The sequence below is a fragment of the Coffea arabica genome, chromosome 2c (assembly GCF_036785885.1).
Source record: "Coffea arabica cultivar ET-39 chromosome 2c, Coffea Arabica ET-39 HiFi, whole genome shotgun sequence".
Lineage (NCBI taxonomy): Eukaryota > Viridiplantae > Streptophyta > Magnoliopsida > Gentianales > Rubiaceae > Coffea > Coffea arabica.
The window spans coordinates 73778413-73792877 of NC_092312.1; the positions used below are offsets into that span (position 1 = coordinate 73778413).

The following is a 14465-nucleotide window of genomic DNA, read 5'->3' on the forward strand; positions in this document are numbered from 1 at the left end:
AAAAGATACGTGGGATACAAATTTCATTTGAAATAAGCTAAAAAAAATCTTTTCATTTTAACTAGCAAGTACCAATCATATCATTCACTTTTTTTTGGCCCCACTCCCCAATTTCCCTTCCCTCCTCTGGTTCACCATTTTCCCTCACAACCAAGACCCACTACCTTCCACAACTAAGCAGCTAGCTACTCTTTCTCTTGATCAATTCATCCAATCATATCATTCTCTTCCTTTGTCTCCACTTTCCAATTTCCCTTCCCTCCACTGGTCCCCCATTTTCCCTCCACAACCGAGGGCCATTCTTATTTCCACAATCAAATTAGTTATCAAAATATAAAAACTCGCAGTGAGCAATTGTAAATAGTTTAATTTGTTTTTGAAATAAAATTATTATTACATTACTAATTTTGAATTTGTCTTTTTATGTTTTTCATGGAATATATGCATTATTTGTATTTGTTGGTGAATTTTTTTTTTGTTTAAAAAACTAGAAAAAAAAAAGTAGGTAAGAAATTTTAGTGTTGCTTTTGCCGCCACTAAAAAATTTTTTTGGGTCCGCCCCTGGCAGGGACTAAACTAACACCGATTCAAACGGATACCTGCATCCACTGGCGGAGCATTCTAGGATATTCTGAATATTAGAATGTAGGTCAAAGGATTCAGGAAATCCTGAATATTAGAATGTAGATTAAGGGATTCGATCCCTTGAACTACACCCAAGTAGAGATTTAAAACTATCTTGGTAGCCAACTACTCTAAGAGTAGTGGTTCCTAGTTACTTTCGGCTTGACTAGGATTGGGAAATGGGAAACAAGGTTTAAAAAAAAAAAAGATTACTACAACTTAAAGGTTAAAGCATTAGCCTTTGAAATTGGCATTGGCATTTCTTCTTCATATTGTAGAATAATTATACTACCTCTTATCTTGCGTGGAGCATTCGTCATGTAAATATCTCCTTCAGCTCAGATAATTTTATGAAATTATTAATACGTATCAAGAAAAAAAAAATTTTCTAAAAGAAATCATACTTCAAAATACTACAGATCAGTGGCGATCGGGTTGCTCAAGAAATTTGAAACGACTTAACTTTGAGGCAAGATTAACAAGTTAAAGAAACTTTAGATTTCTTTTTTTTTTTCTCTCTTTTTTTTTTTTAACCTATCTGGTTGATAGAAACTTTAGGGTGTGTTTGGATTGCATGCTACGTTTTCCGTGGACACATTTTTTCAATCAACTTTTTACCTCATATATATTAAATCGCTACAGTAATTTTTCTACAAAAAATTCAATCCAAACAAAGCCTAGGTTTTATGAGTCCTTCAACTTAGTAGGTCATTATTAGGACTACAAACGAGTTAAGTTGAGTCAAACTTTGATCTAATCAAGTCGAATTTCGACTTAATTTTATCAAGATCGATCTCAACGAGTTCTTAATGTATAGCTCAAACTCGAGCTCGACCTCAAATTCGAGTCGAGTCAAGCTCGAGTTTTAGCTTCAAAAAAGTAAAAATTAATTATTTTATTTTTTAAAAAATGAATAAAATAGTAGTTTTTCTCCATTGTCACAGTTCAGTGCGCACAAAAGAATTTAATTACTAGCTGAATGAAAAGTTGGAAAACTTGGCTCCTGAACTTTAATTATAATGTATTTAATTTCTTTTTCCCAATACAATGGGAACTCAAGTCGATGTCCTCCTCAGCCCTGAAGAAATTTGGCAAGCATATTTTCTGATATCAAATTAGTCAGATCAAAAAAAGGTTAAGTTTGCCGTTAAAAAAAACCATATAGCAGTACTATAGAGATGCAGAACAGTTCATGAAATGGTCATATTACATGCATACATGGGGGAAGACAAATAGAAAATAAACTCTCTGACCTAAAAGAAAAGAGGGAAAAAAAATGGGAAAAGCATAATCCGGGATGGATTTCTTGGGAGCGTAGGGCTTACAAACACTAAAAATTACAAAAAAAAAAAAAAAAAAAGTATATAAAAAAAAATCTAACCAATTGTGTACAAGAAATTAGACTGCAGATGTGTGCATGCTTTATCTGGAGCTGCCTGTCTCTGCAACATATATATATACATATAAAGGACTGTAATACATTAGCAGACGATGCTATCCACATAGATCAGCTTTTCATTCTGCAACTCCTCTCTCCATTTCTTGTTATTCTCATCTGTGAACTCTTCAATCCTCTTGTTGAAATCATCATCATCTAATTCACTATAACTATCATCTTCACTCATTTCTTCATCATAGTCACAGTAACCATAACCCGTCAAAATCTGATCCTTGTGTTCCTCCTCCTCATCATCTCTGCCGTGGCTCTGATGATCTTGAGCTGTGTTGCTTATAATAATCTCGTCCTTGTTATAGCAGTAATCATCATCATCATCATAACTTTGATCATGATGAACTTCGAACTTCTCTTCTTTGTATTCAACGTGCACTATTCGCGGCAGAAAATCACCGTGGTGGTATTCACCATCCTCTTCATCTTTTGTGCTCTTAAGACCTTCATCCAAAAAACCGATAAACGACAAGATTGAAACTTCTGGAGATGATGATGATGATGAAGACAAGCTAGAAAACTGTGCAGAAACTCTCACCAGGAGAGCTACGACAATCATGTTAAAAGTGAAAAATACTACTAAATAACTAGGCTTTCCAGAGACGAAAATTTTGGAAACAAAAGAAATTTCATCATGTTGCTCATGCTGGGGAATTGATGAGGAAAATTTAGAAGAGAAGAAGAAGTATTCTCGGATTGTTAGATACAAGAGAAGAACTATTGGTGTAGCCCCTCCAACAATTTTCATCTGCTCCATTAAATGTAGAAATTTCTCAATATCTCTTCTTCTTTTTTTTTGGGGGGGGCCGAGATCAAATTGGTTTCAGTAGCTAGTTGCAAAAGTTCATGTGGAGGGAGCTAGGCCGACTAACACCATTTTCAGGGATTGAAATATATAGCCGTGTTGAAGATTATAGAAGTGGGAGGTGACAGTGAAAGAAACAAACTTTTAGATCCTAGAAAAATTATTGGCTGTTTGGATGTTTTCGGTATTCTCAATACTAGCGCACGGTTGCTTTTTTTTTTTTTTTTTTTGGTTTGTTCATACTCACTTGGTGAAAGGTATTTTATTTAGTTTATTGTAGGTTAAAATATATCATGGAGAGAGCCGGACAAGATGCTTGGGAATAATTACTACTCGTCTTGAGCGAAGCCAGAGCCAGAAAGAATATACTCTTGCATTAACCCTCGTTTTACGCACTTTAATTAGGTAACTATTTTCCGCGTAATTAAATTTAAAATCCTCAAGTGAACAATGGGAAAATGGATTGTTCAAGTCTTACAACTTTTTTCACAAAACAAATATAGTTTCTAAAATTTTGTTTTAGCCAATTTAGACCCTAAACTTTGGGCAACAAATCTCGACGACTATTAAATTATTTCCTGTGTCTATTTTTTGTCATCAAATTATTTTTCAATCGAACTATTTTTCGTCTCGATTTAGCCGGTCAACTAACTAATTGGTACACCATAACCATTTCGTCGGACTATGCTCTTAATCTACAAAATATACCGAACACGTGCAAATTACGTATGAAAACTTAAGGGTAAATATGTCCATTGACCGTGACACTAAATTGTTTTAATCGTACACTTTTAACCATCCAATTACTTTTTGCTTAAGATGGTCACTGAACATACAAATATGCATATTAGTTGCCATTTTATCCAATAAGTTGCATGTGCACTGCACACGCCAGAGATCACGGGTAAATTCATCCAAATAGGTGAAACAAAAATCCTAAATAGCCATGAAACCATACAAACAACATATTTTTACTGATCTTTCTTTCAAACTGGCCACCCAATTCACCAAAATAGTAAATTAGCAAGCTTGCATTAAAATTTTGTCATTAGATCTATTATTTTCATTTAATTTCAAGGTTCTTGGAAATAATTCCGCAAGAGCTTCAGCATATAATATAGATTTTTTTGTCAAAATTTATAAAATAGAATATATTAAAGCAACTATTATAGATTTTTAATTAAAATATAAACCTCTCGATGGGAAAGAAATTCTAAAAAATTGACCTTACAAAATTGTCCTCGTTTTTGGTACATGAAATGCACATGGAGCTCAATAGCATTAACATAAATATTTGATGGAATGACCACTAGTATACCGATTTAAGGGTTCAGTGATTACATTGAAATAAAAAAATATTTGAGCGGCCAAAAGTGTATGAGCGGAATAGCGTAGTTGCTGCTGGAGGTTTTAGGTTCGGATTGAAAATTTCAAAGGACATATTTGCCTTTGGATTTTTGATACATGAGTTGCACACGTTCAGTTTATTTTGTAGATTAAAAGCAAAATCTGATGAAATAGCCACAGATAATCAAATACATTGATTAGTCAGTTGAGTGGCTGAATTGAAATGATAAACTTTTTTACATTTTAGCCGATCGAATTACCTTTTTGAACCAAAGTCCCACGGAGTAAACTTTTGCGTCCCTCAAATTAAATTAACCATCCCAACTACTCCCTCCGTCCCACTTTGATAGTCCTGTTTTCCTTTTTTGTCTGTCCCAAATTGCAGTCCACTTTCCAATTGAAGAATGTAGTTGTATTTTCATTTTCCTAAAATACCCTTATTCAATACAAGTTGTTGTTGCTATTAACCTACCCCATTTAATGAGAGTTGATTCTTTTTTTACCATTAATTCAAGTTCCCATAAAGTTGTACTCTATTTAATGTGAGGGTATTTTAGGAAAATAGCAATCTAAATTTACTTTTCCAACAAAGTTAACTACTTTTTCTTAAACTGTGTGAAAAAAGAAACAGGACTATCAAAGTGGGACGGAGGGAGTATATTATTGAGTGGTTAGGTTACTTTCAACTAAAAACTAGTATGAAATGACATGGGAGCACCAACCAATCATTAGCCAGTCTAAGGAGCTAGTCTTAGGGATGCCTAGTCTTCATACATCATTATACACTAACGAACATATTATTATAATCAGAAGTACTTTCTACGCCATTAAGATGATGATATTTCTTAAAACCCCACGCCCACCAATTTGTTCATCCAACAAACAGTCGATTCTCCGAAGCTTGGAGTTGTTTTAGGGACCGGAAAATGCTAAACAAAGGAACTGGATCAGCATGGTTATCATTTAATAATTTGCTGACAAAAGCTTGAGTTAGTCAAATTTCATAAACATACTATCATATGTTTAAGATTAGAAGCGGCAATTTGGATTGAAATCCATTTATTCATCCATATAATCCATAATTAAATGGATAATGGATTATCCATTTATAGTATTGGTTTTAAATGGTTGATCAAAGTAAAACCATTAAATTAAATGGATTTATATGGATTATCCACTAAAACCATATATATCCATTTACTTAAAAACCAAATAAAAGAGAGGGAAAGGAAATGACTAAAAAAGGAGCCATCCTAAAATTGCAATTGGGGTGTGAAAATTTTGCTTACATGAACTAGTAACTAGAACAAGAAAAATATAGTTATTCATTTAAATGCATTTTTGAATAAGGTGAGTTACTAGTTTATTTTAATTCTTCACTTAGTGAAATCTAATTCATTTGCTAAGAAAGTGGGTCAACATCAGACCATGAGAGGATTTTGAATTAGGAGGGGTAAATTTGATCATTTTCTTTTTGGTAACAAACACATTAATAAGTTTACAAATCGGTTAATTAATCCACTTGAATCATATATCTATGAAATTTTACTTGTTCTAAGATCTCTCTTATTTTTTAAAGTACAACAGAAAACTGGTATCTGTTCTTGGACTTAATTAATTGAGAGGGAAATGCCGAATTTGAGATAAATTTAAATGCAGTCAAGGCTAAAAGTAGAAGATAATATGTGCCATAATTAAATTCCATGGATGCCGAATTTGTAGATACCCTACGTACGGTCTATGCAGGACTTCTATTGTTTGGGCTAGTTTGCAATATATGGCTACTCTGTAATATGTAATATATATATACATATATAATAATAAAAATAAAAATAATAATAATAATAATAATAATTTCAGATAGTTTTTTAGTGAAATGAAGGTTCATTTTGCTTGAATTTACATCCGTGGTATTTTGTGGCTTGAATTTACAAGAAATGGTAATACAAAAAAAAAGTAACAAAAATATTTAAATGGATTATAAATGGATAATTGGTTTTTATTTAATCCATTTAGATCCATCCATTTAGATCCATTTATTAAATGGATCTAAATGGATTGGATAAATTTTATCCACCATCCATTAAGTCAAAACCAATTATGAACCATTTATCCATATTGCCACCTCTATTTAAGATTATTTTGTCATTTGCTTCTCAAATCACGTACTATTCCCTATCCCATCCATTAGTGGCCAAATCAAATCTCCCTTCAGGCCCACCAAAATCTCCATCTTCCTAAACTTGACGCCTAACTAAACTGCTATTTCAGGTTGAAATGATTTCCAAATTCCTTTTTTTTTTTTTGGGGGGGGGGGGGGGGGGGGTTTGTAAGACACCCGCTAAGATATAAGAACATTAATGAGCATTAATGAGCTTGAACACTGCTGGTGCATAAATACTGTGGATTAAGGCCCTCGCAACAAATAGCATAAGAACATTAGTACCAGACTTCCTACAACTGAGTGACAAAGTTCCCAGATAGCATCAGTCAGTTATTAGGGATTTCTTACTAATTAACGTTAACATAACTATGAGTTAATTAATCCTGCATTGACTAAAGCTGATTAATTCCGGTCCAGGCTGGGATTAAGAAATCATAAACCCCTTCAAGATGTGGACCTCCATGGGGACATGAAAATTACTGCCCTTGCAAGGAAATGTTGATGTCAGTGTTGGACTTTCTCGAGTCTTCCATGGAAGAAATATTTGCCCAATTAGCTGTTTGGAGGGTTGAGGATGCAACCATGCCTTGATTATCAGATATGACATTGTTCAGGCCTTGTACGGTAGAGATCCTGTGCTCAACAAGCATGTTATTAGTACGAGGAGCAGCGGCAGCAGATCCTGCAGCAGCAAGTGATTTGTGCTCGTATTTATGCTTCTTGGGCTTCAGTTCATTGTGGTTGCTTGGTAGGAAACTGCCAACAACAACCTGGTACAGTTTTATTGAGGGAATTATTGACCATCGCTGCGATAAATCATTCTTCAATTCATGACGAAAACGTCATTACAAGCCATAAAAGTAGCAGTTGGAAGGTGAGAAAAGTGAAAAAGGGTAAGCAAGCTAGAAAGAGACGAAAACATACTGAATTTAAGGAACCTGATTTTTTGAAAGAAGAGCAAAATAGATACCTGTACTGGACTGGCCGCAACCAGCAGTCCGGCAAGTGTACCACCCACAACACGGCCATCGGGACTTGCCAAAGAAATGCTCATACCACCAGTTCGGGCAACTCGAGAACCCCCTAATTCTGTAGGGGTGAAGGATCCAGATAAAGAAAGAATTTCAAATCGGCCCTACAAAAACAGACCAGGCGACGAGATGAGGTTTTTGAATATATCTAAATTAAGATTATAACATAGTGCATGCGCAAGTGGCTTTAATTGTCAACGGTTCAAAATCATGAGGTGAAGCCATATTAGAATTGTTCCTGAGCTCCACTATCCTAAAGATTAACAACTCTCACGATGCAACAATACTCAGTCCACAAGACTCAAAAAAACTTTCAAGCATCTTCTTCAAGCTTCCGGAGAACTCATTCCCGATAGCCCGAGCTCCACTTCTTGGAGCATTCTATACTTAAAACTACCAAAGGTATGAGAACAACTGCAAAAACAAGGACTTTGTTCCATGCCTCAATCAGTCAGAATGGAAAGACAGACTAGTTTGGTATAACAGAACTATCATCCCAACAAGTTCCTGAATCATTGACAGACTTCCCAGAAGAAGTGCTGAGAAAGCTCACTACTAACAAAGAACTAATTCAGTTTGTTCTCTCAATAACAACTGGTAGCAGCATCTAGTTGGATAAGTCACTAATATATCCATCTGTAGGCATGCTACAGAATATTGAAATAGAAATATGAAGCAGAATTAAGAAGAAACATTTCTCCACAATTGAACAGCTATGCAAAATGCAGCAAAAGTAAGAATTTCAATTATCAAATTCATCATACTATTACTTATGAAAAGATGACATACCTCATAAGTTAGAGTACCCCCAGAAGAATTTGGCTGCCTAAGAGTAACATTTGAAATCAAACCAACAGCAGAAATTACACAAATAGCACGGGGCCCATTTTGACAGAATGAGACGATCTTCTTTGAAACATCCTGTACATCAGCGCAAACAACTAAATGGATTTCTTTTCAGAATAAACAGTTTTGCAGCTATTTCATCTTTATGTTGGGGTTGGAGAGGGATTTCATGAGGCAAACTTTATGGTAAATCTTTTAGCAAGCCTTAGATTGACATTCATCTTTCCTGATGATATATGGATTCTTATCCTTTTTATTTTCAAGGAAAGCATGCTAGAAATCTTTGGGAGACTGAAGTACAATCATCATATTTGGAGTTGCATTTGCATAACATGGAGATTGAACTTGTGACCAGAACACTCTAGACTGACAACACCTTTTTTTATTTTTTTTCTAGCAGGGGAGAAAACGATTTAAGAAGCGGGAAGGCGGCAAGAGAATTAGAACCCAGGACACCTAATTCTTGGGGCCTCAACCTTAGCCACTAGACCATGGTCTTCTCGGTCCTAAACAAACAATACCTATTTAAAATGAAGCACTCTAGAAAACTCTACAAACAATTGTCGATATCTTACACAAATTTATAAAAGAGGACAATGTTTAACAGCAAGACACAACAGATTAGAGTATCAGATGACATTTTCATCATCTTCACTAATGTCTTAGCATTCATCTAACAAGAGTCCTGTGCTAGGATTTAAACGATATGCCAATTAATATTCTATTCAGTAAACAAGTAGGGTGATATTGGCAGGGAACTTAAGTTCCTGCTCAAACGGTCAACTCTAAAACTGCAAATAAAATCATAACCGTACAGCATTAATTACTGAAAATTGTCAGCACAGAAGTACGCCCTATCTCCAGCTTGAATATTAAAGGCAGGCTTTATCCCCAGCATGGACATGACCTATAAAATGGGGAGAAGCTTTATTCCTTGGGCAAGCTCTCATATCAGTTTTTAGTGAGCAACTTCTAGTGAAAGAAACTCTCAAAATCATAATTTTTTTGAAATACTAATCGAGAAAACTGCCTTGGGCCATATTAATTTGGATCTAGGTAGGGGCAAGCTCCAATAAAAGGCTTTAGACAGAGAAAATTTTAAAGGGAGAAGCTCCTAACTGATTGAATGAAAATCAAATGGTAACCTAGAGAGACAAAAAAAAAACCTCAAGAATTCTGTTGGGCCTTAATGGGCATGACTAATGTCTTCCGACCTGGATATTCATTTGGACCTAGGCCCAAGCCAAATGAAAATAATTTATTATGAGGTGAAACCTTGTCATTTGACCTTAATCTAGTAGGTGAATAATTTTGGATCTAACAGTCGCCCCCCAGCCTTGGATCTAGACTAGGTCAAGGATAACAAGTGAAAGTTTTGTATGTATATAACTCCTTGTTCGCAGCAAAATATGAACTTTCCTTAGGTAATATAGTAGATTAGATTCTAGGAATCACTCTTTGATATTTGTGTTCTCCATTGATTGTAATCCAATGTAATAATATTCCTACTCTAGAACTGCTTCCTCATTAATTCCCAATCAGTTTTGAAGATGACTCGGTCAGTCGCCCTAGAGTAAGATTTTTTTTAAAATAAATTCCTACAGATTTGCGCCTAGATCGAGTCTACGTGCCACAAGCATGGCGCCTTGAAAATTTCATCAAATGACAAGGTTCCAGCCCAAGATAATTTCATCAAATCTTGATTCTTGAAAATACTTGTGCCATAGTCCAAATCAATATCCAGATCCAAAGACATAGCTCAAGCCCATTTCTCTATGCAAAGGAGGTTAGCAATTCATTCTCATCCAATCACTTTTTATTCATTCAATGACTTTAGTTTGAGAGCTTCTCTCTCTAGAATTTTCTCTCTTTCCAAAATGTTTACTAATTTAAGTATCCGAGATTCTCCGGGGGATAACGCCCCATCCAGAGGTCATATTCAAGTTGGAGATAGGTCGAATGACATTACATTGGGTTGGCTTTCAAGTTGGAGATAATTCGAATGACATTACATTGGGTTGAGTCAATTTTTTGGCATCAACAAGGGGACAATTATTATCTTTTTTGTTTTTAATTCTTAATTTTAAACTTTTTTTTTTAACAAGGGGACAATTCTTACCTAGGGATTTCACATTTCTGACCATGGGCAAATGGCAGCTATGAGTAACATGGAAATGTTACAAATAATAAGCACCAACCCATGAATTTAGACACATGGACAGAGGATATGGAGAGCTCCTTATGTAAGAAGTTTCCCTTATTAAGGTAATTGTCAAATCCAAATCTTATTCGTCTTGAAGCAAACAGTAACTGTGCAGTACTCTATTACCAAGGTAATTTTAGCTCCAATGTCATGTTGTAAACAAAACTGAAAAGCTTGGTTACTTGTGCATTCCAATCTTACAATTATTTGGTTCTACCACATTTGAAGTAAGGTCCTAGGTGAGAGTGTCAAATGGTGGGAAATTTTACCCACGGCATCCCTTTTGTCGAGGGGCAATGACTGACAGACCATGCAATAGCAGGGGGTAGTGTATCAGATAAATTGCTCCCCAGCTGTTGGATTGCAGGTGCTTGCCATCAAACGGTCCTCGCTAATAAGGTATGTCTGGAAAAAGTTTCCCCAAAACAGTACCCCATAGAAGCCTAAAGATTTTCTTCTAAGGATAAACTACATTCTATCAACAGAGGGAAATTACTTGCATTGACTACATTCTCTGTGTTGGTACACAATTGTATGCAGGGTACTAACTGACAAACCACATGAAAACCCCTAAGGCACCATTGGCCAAGACAAGAGGTTAAGATTTGAGGGAGCAAGACTAGTAAAGATATATACATACTCAAGGGCACCATTAAAATCTCGTAAAGAGCTTTGGGGGTAAAATCTAATATTTATAAGGGTATAAGTGAAAATTTAACAATCTAAGGGAATATGAAAGTATTTGTAATATCTTGGGGAAGCAAAGTCTAATTTCTACAAGGATATAAACCAAAAGATTTAATTGAGTGTGTGAAATGATATCTAAATTCTTGGGTGGCCTCCAACTCTCTTGCCTCATGCCCCCATGAATTAGGTGCATGGTGCCTCATTGTCATGCATACAGAACGGATTTAGGCTGTTGCCTGTATATATTATTTTCAACCTTCCCATTTAGGGATACCAGACTGTATATCTTGAATATACACAGAAAAGGATCCCCGTACAGTCTTTTAAAATCTTAAGTTATTCTTCTTATGACAATTGCAGTCCTCAAACATCAGAATCATAATTTGATAATGAAGGAAGGGTTAATGGTAATGATGCTATCTGTCTTTCTTGCATTCACCTCTGGCAAGAGAGCCTTTAATAAATTTGTTGCAGTACCATTTATAACTGCTTTATTAGAAATCAGCATATATGGGGAGAGTGTGTGAAAACCTTCAGATTCTGTTTGCAATTATTTTCTGGGCAAAAGGATAAAAGCTGATAGGAGAATTCTTTTAAAAACTTGAATTTAGGGGCTCAATGAGCACAATTTTGAATTTCAGAGACAAGTACTGTCCTCTACAAGCAAAATGAGGAAAATTTCAAAAGCTTGTGTTTCAACTAAGAAACTCATTCCATTTCTGATCAAACGTACCTCCCCAGCATTAACAGTGATCATGTGGGGCAAAAAGCTTCCACCAGTGGAACATGCAACCCATTCACCTACAAGACAACTCAAACAGTTAAAATGTGAAATACAAAATTGCAATTACATTGATAATTAATCTACTCAAACTTATTTGGAAAAAGTATGAAACAAATTTCATGCCAACCATCAAGCAGATCGAGAATAAACAACGAGGCATGTAGATTGAAGTTCTCAGACAGCAGAAACTAGTATGTTTGGGAGTACATATCAATTTAACCAAAGTCAAACAAAGACAAGAACTAGAAGCCATGTTGAGATTTGTATATTCCAAACTTAACCATAAGCTAAACATCAAAGTGCAAATAACATTAACTCTCACAGCACAGAGTCACAGAAAATAATAAGAAAATTTGCAAGTTAGCGGCATCTTTTGTCTGATTGCTAAGTTTTAAAAAATGCAGTATTGAGAATACTAATAATGAGACACTAAGAATTCGACACAGACACTTAATCATCCCAGCATTTTCTTCTTTTGTTCACTCAGCATTCCTGGAATGAAAGACCAGTGCATTGAATTCATCTAGAATGTAAAAGCATTGAATTCAGCATTTGGAAGGACTCTAATTTCCACAAGTTGCCCTCTTAATCAAACAATACGTTTCATACTTTTCTAAGGATCACTGAGGAGGATTTTTCACCAAGACATGGTAATAATTCACCACTGAGGGAATTGTAAATACCAGTGCATAACGAATATCCCGGAAAATTCTAATGCATTAAAAGAATCCTCAGTAACTTTTCCTTCTTAAAAGAATCAGTGCATGTAGAGTAACTATCAAGGTAATAAAGCTAAAAAAGCCAGATTGTTCCCAACTTGCTCAGATTTTGACCTCTAGATGGCAAAGAAACACAACAACAACTATCACTGAGTCAACAGAAGCTGTCAGTCTTCAGCACCAGATTTTAGTATTCATGGTTGTTGCATTTCCTTCACAGGACTGGCAACATCTGAAAACATTCAATAAATAAATAAATAAACAAAAACCTCTCGCAATCTTGACTGCACTGGGACAAGTTTCTCCATCCTACCACAATCTGCATCTCATGATTTGGTACATCATGATGTTCAGTTACAAGCGCTAACAGACAACATAAAATCAACTTTTGCTCCCAATAACAATTTTTTTCATTTAAACTTTGGTTCTGTTTTGCTAGTTAGTAGATAAACGTGTAGGATCTGGTTTGAAAAATATTCATTACCTAAGTTCTCAACTTTAGGCTTGTGCTTTTTCTCTGAAGTGTACGGCCTCCTACCAGCAGATGCTTTGTCAGCCAAGAAGTTGCCAGCTACAGCTGGAGCAGAAGATGATATTGGCATTGGGGACAGAGGCCTGGAATTTGGCCCATCAGCACTGTACTTCCGTGGTCTGCCTCTCTTTTTCTTCTCAGAGGTACCAAACAAGACTGCACTAGCCGGGGATGGAAGTGCCGGTGGTGTTACTGCAATTGGGGTTGAATTTTCAGTCCTAGGTGCCACATGATAGCTTGACGGAGCCTCAGGAGCTATAACTGTCACCCCCGTATTCATTCCTTCCCTAGATTCCATGATTTGCCGAGATTGTTGCGCCTACAATAGTATATGCTCAGATTCCTGCTAACTCCCAGAATCAAGAAAGCACCTAGTTAGAGACATGCATCAAAGATCTTCATTACACAGTGTAACCTTAAAAAGGTTATTCTCCATAAAAGATCTCAATAGTTTGTTCTCCAGCGGTGAAGTTTCAAAAAAGATGGACAAACAACAAGAGCTTTGGGACAGGACAAAAGCAAACAGAACCAAGACAGGGAAACAAACAGGACTAACCACCACTGTCCACCAACACAATCACATAACAGATTCGGAAAACAGGACAATAAGTGAAAACCAAGAAAATAAATGTAGCCAAAGCTCATTAGAAACTTTGCATTAAGATAATACTCAATACATCATATTTTCAAAGATCAAAGTTTAACCACTCGAGGATGCCACAAGAAATGAAAAAAGCAGCCGACTTATCGACCTAAATAGCAACCAATCTTTCACAACTTTCCATTTATAGCATAATTCCGGAGCAGCATTTTATACTACCAACTTCAGACATGATGATAAAAAAAAATGATCAACCATTGAAAAAGAAAAAAAGAACAACCACAGCCTGAAACTTTCCTGATAAAGAAAAATGTATTATCAGAGGGGAATAGAAGAAAAAGAAAATGAGAAAAAAAAAAAAAAAGAGAGACAGTTAACTTCTGCTTACACTGTCTTAAGGAACTGCTCTGCCCAAGATATGTTCAAAAAAATCCACCTTGCAGTGACCCAAGTGAGTGAAAAAGACAATCAAATGGGAAAAAAGAGGAAAATCCGATTCTCAGCCCAAAAGCAACAGTTTTCAGGCTAAAAACCGGATTTCAGGTGAGAAAACCGGTTTTTCTTGGTTTTCAGGAGAAACTAGAAAGAGTGATGCTTTAGTAGAAAACTGGGAAGACAGTAAAAATTTGTGGGGGTTTTACTCAGCATGCATATGCAGTCGAAAAAATTGGA

General features: G+C 35.6%; 1 protein-coding gene across 5 annotated transcripts; it reads right to left on the bottom strand.

Moving 5' to 3' along the window:
* Positions 1 to 6515: 6515 nt before the first annotated feature.
* Positions 6516 to 14409, bottom strand: LOC113727709 (AT-hook motif nuclear-localized protein 1). 5 transcript variants are annotated; one of them, XM_027252022.2, is made up of 6 exons: positions 14182 to 14409; positions 13145 to 13535; positions 11891 to 11958; positions 8211 to 8342; positions 7361 to 7525; positions 6516 to 7160 (listed from the first exon to the last, which is right to left on the bottom strand). In XM_027252022.2, exons 2-6 carry the CDS (start codon positions 13488 to 13490, stop codon positions 6867 to 6869), a joined length of 1005 nt encoding a protein of 334 aa, XP_027107823.2. In that variant the 5' UTR covers positions 13491 to 13535; positions 14182 to 14409; the 3' UTR covers positions 6516 to 6866. The 5 variants fall into 5 exon arrangements, with proteins under 5 accessions (XP_027107823.2, XP_071932530.1, XP_071932529.1 ...); XM_072076429.1 differs by having other exon boundaries at positions 13145 to 13542; XM_072076428.1 differs by having other exon boundaries at positions 13145 to 13563.
* Between the last annotated feature and the right edge of the window lie 56 nt (positions 14410 to 14465).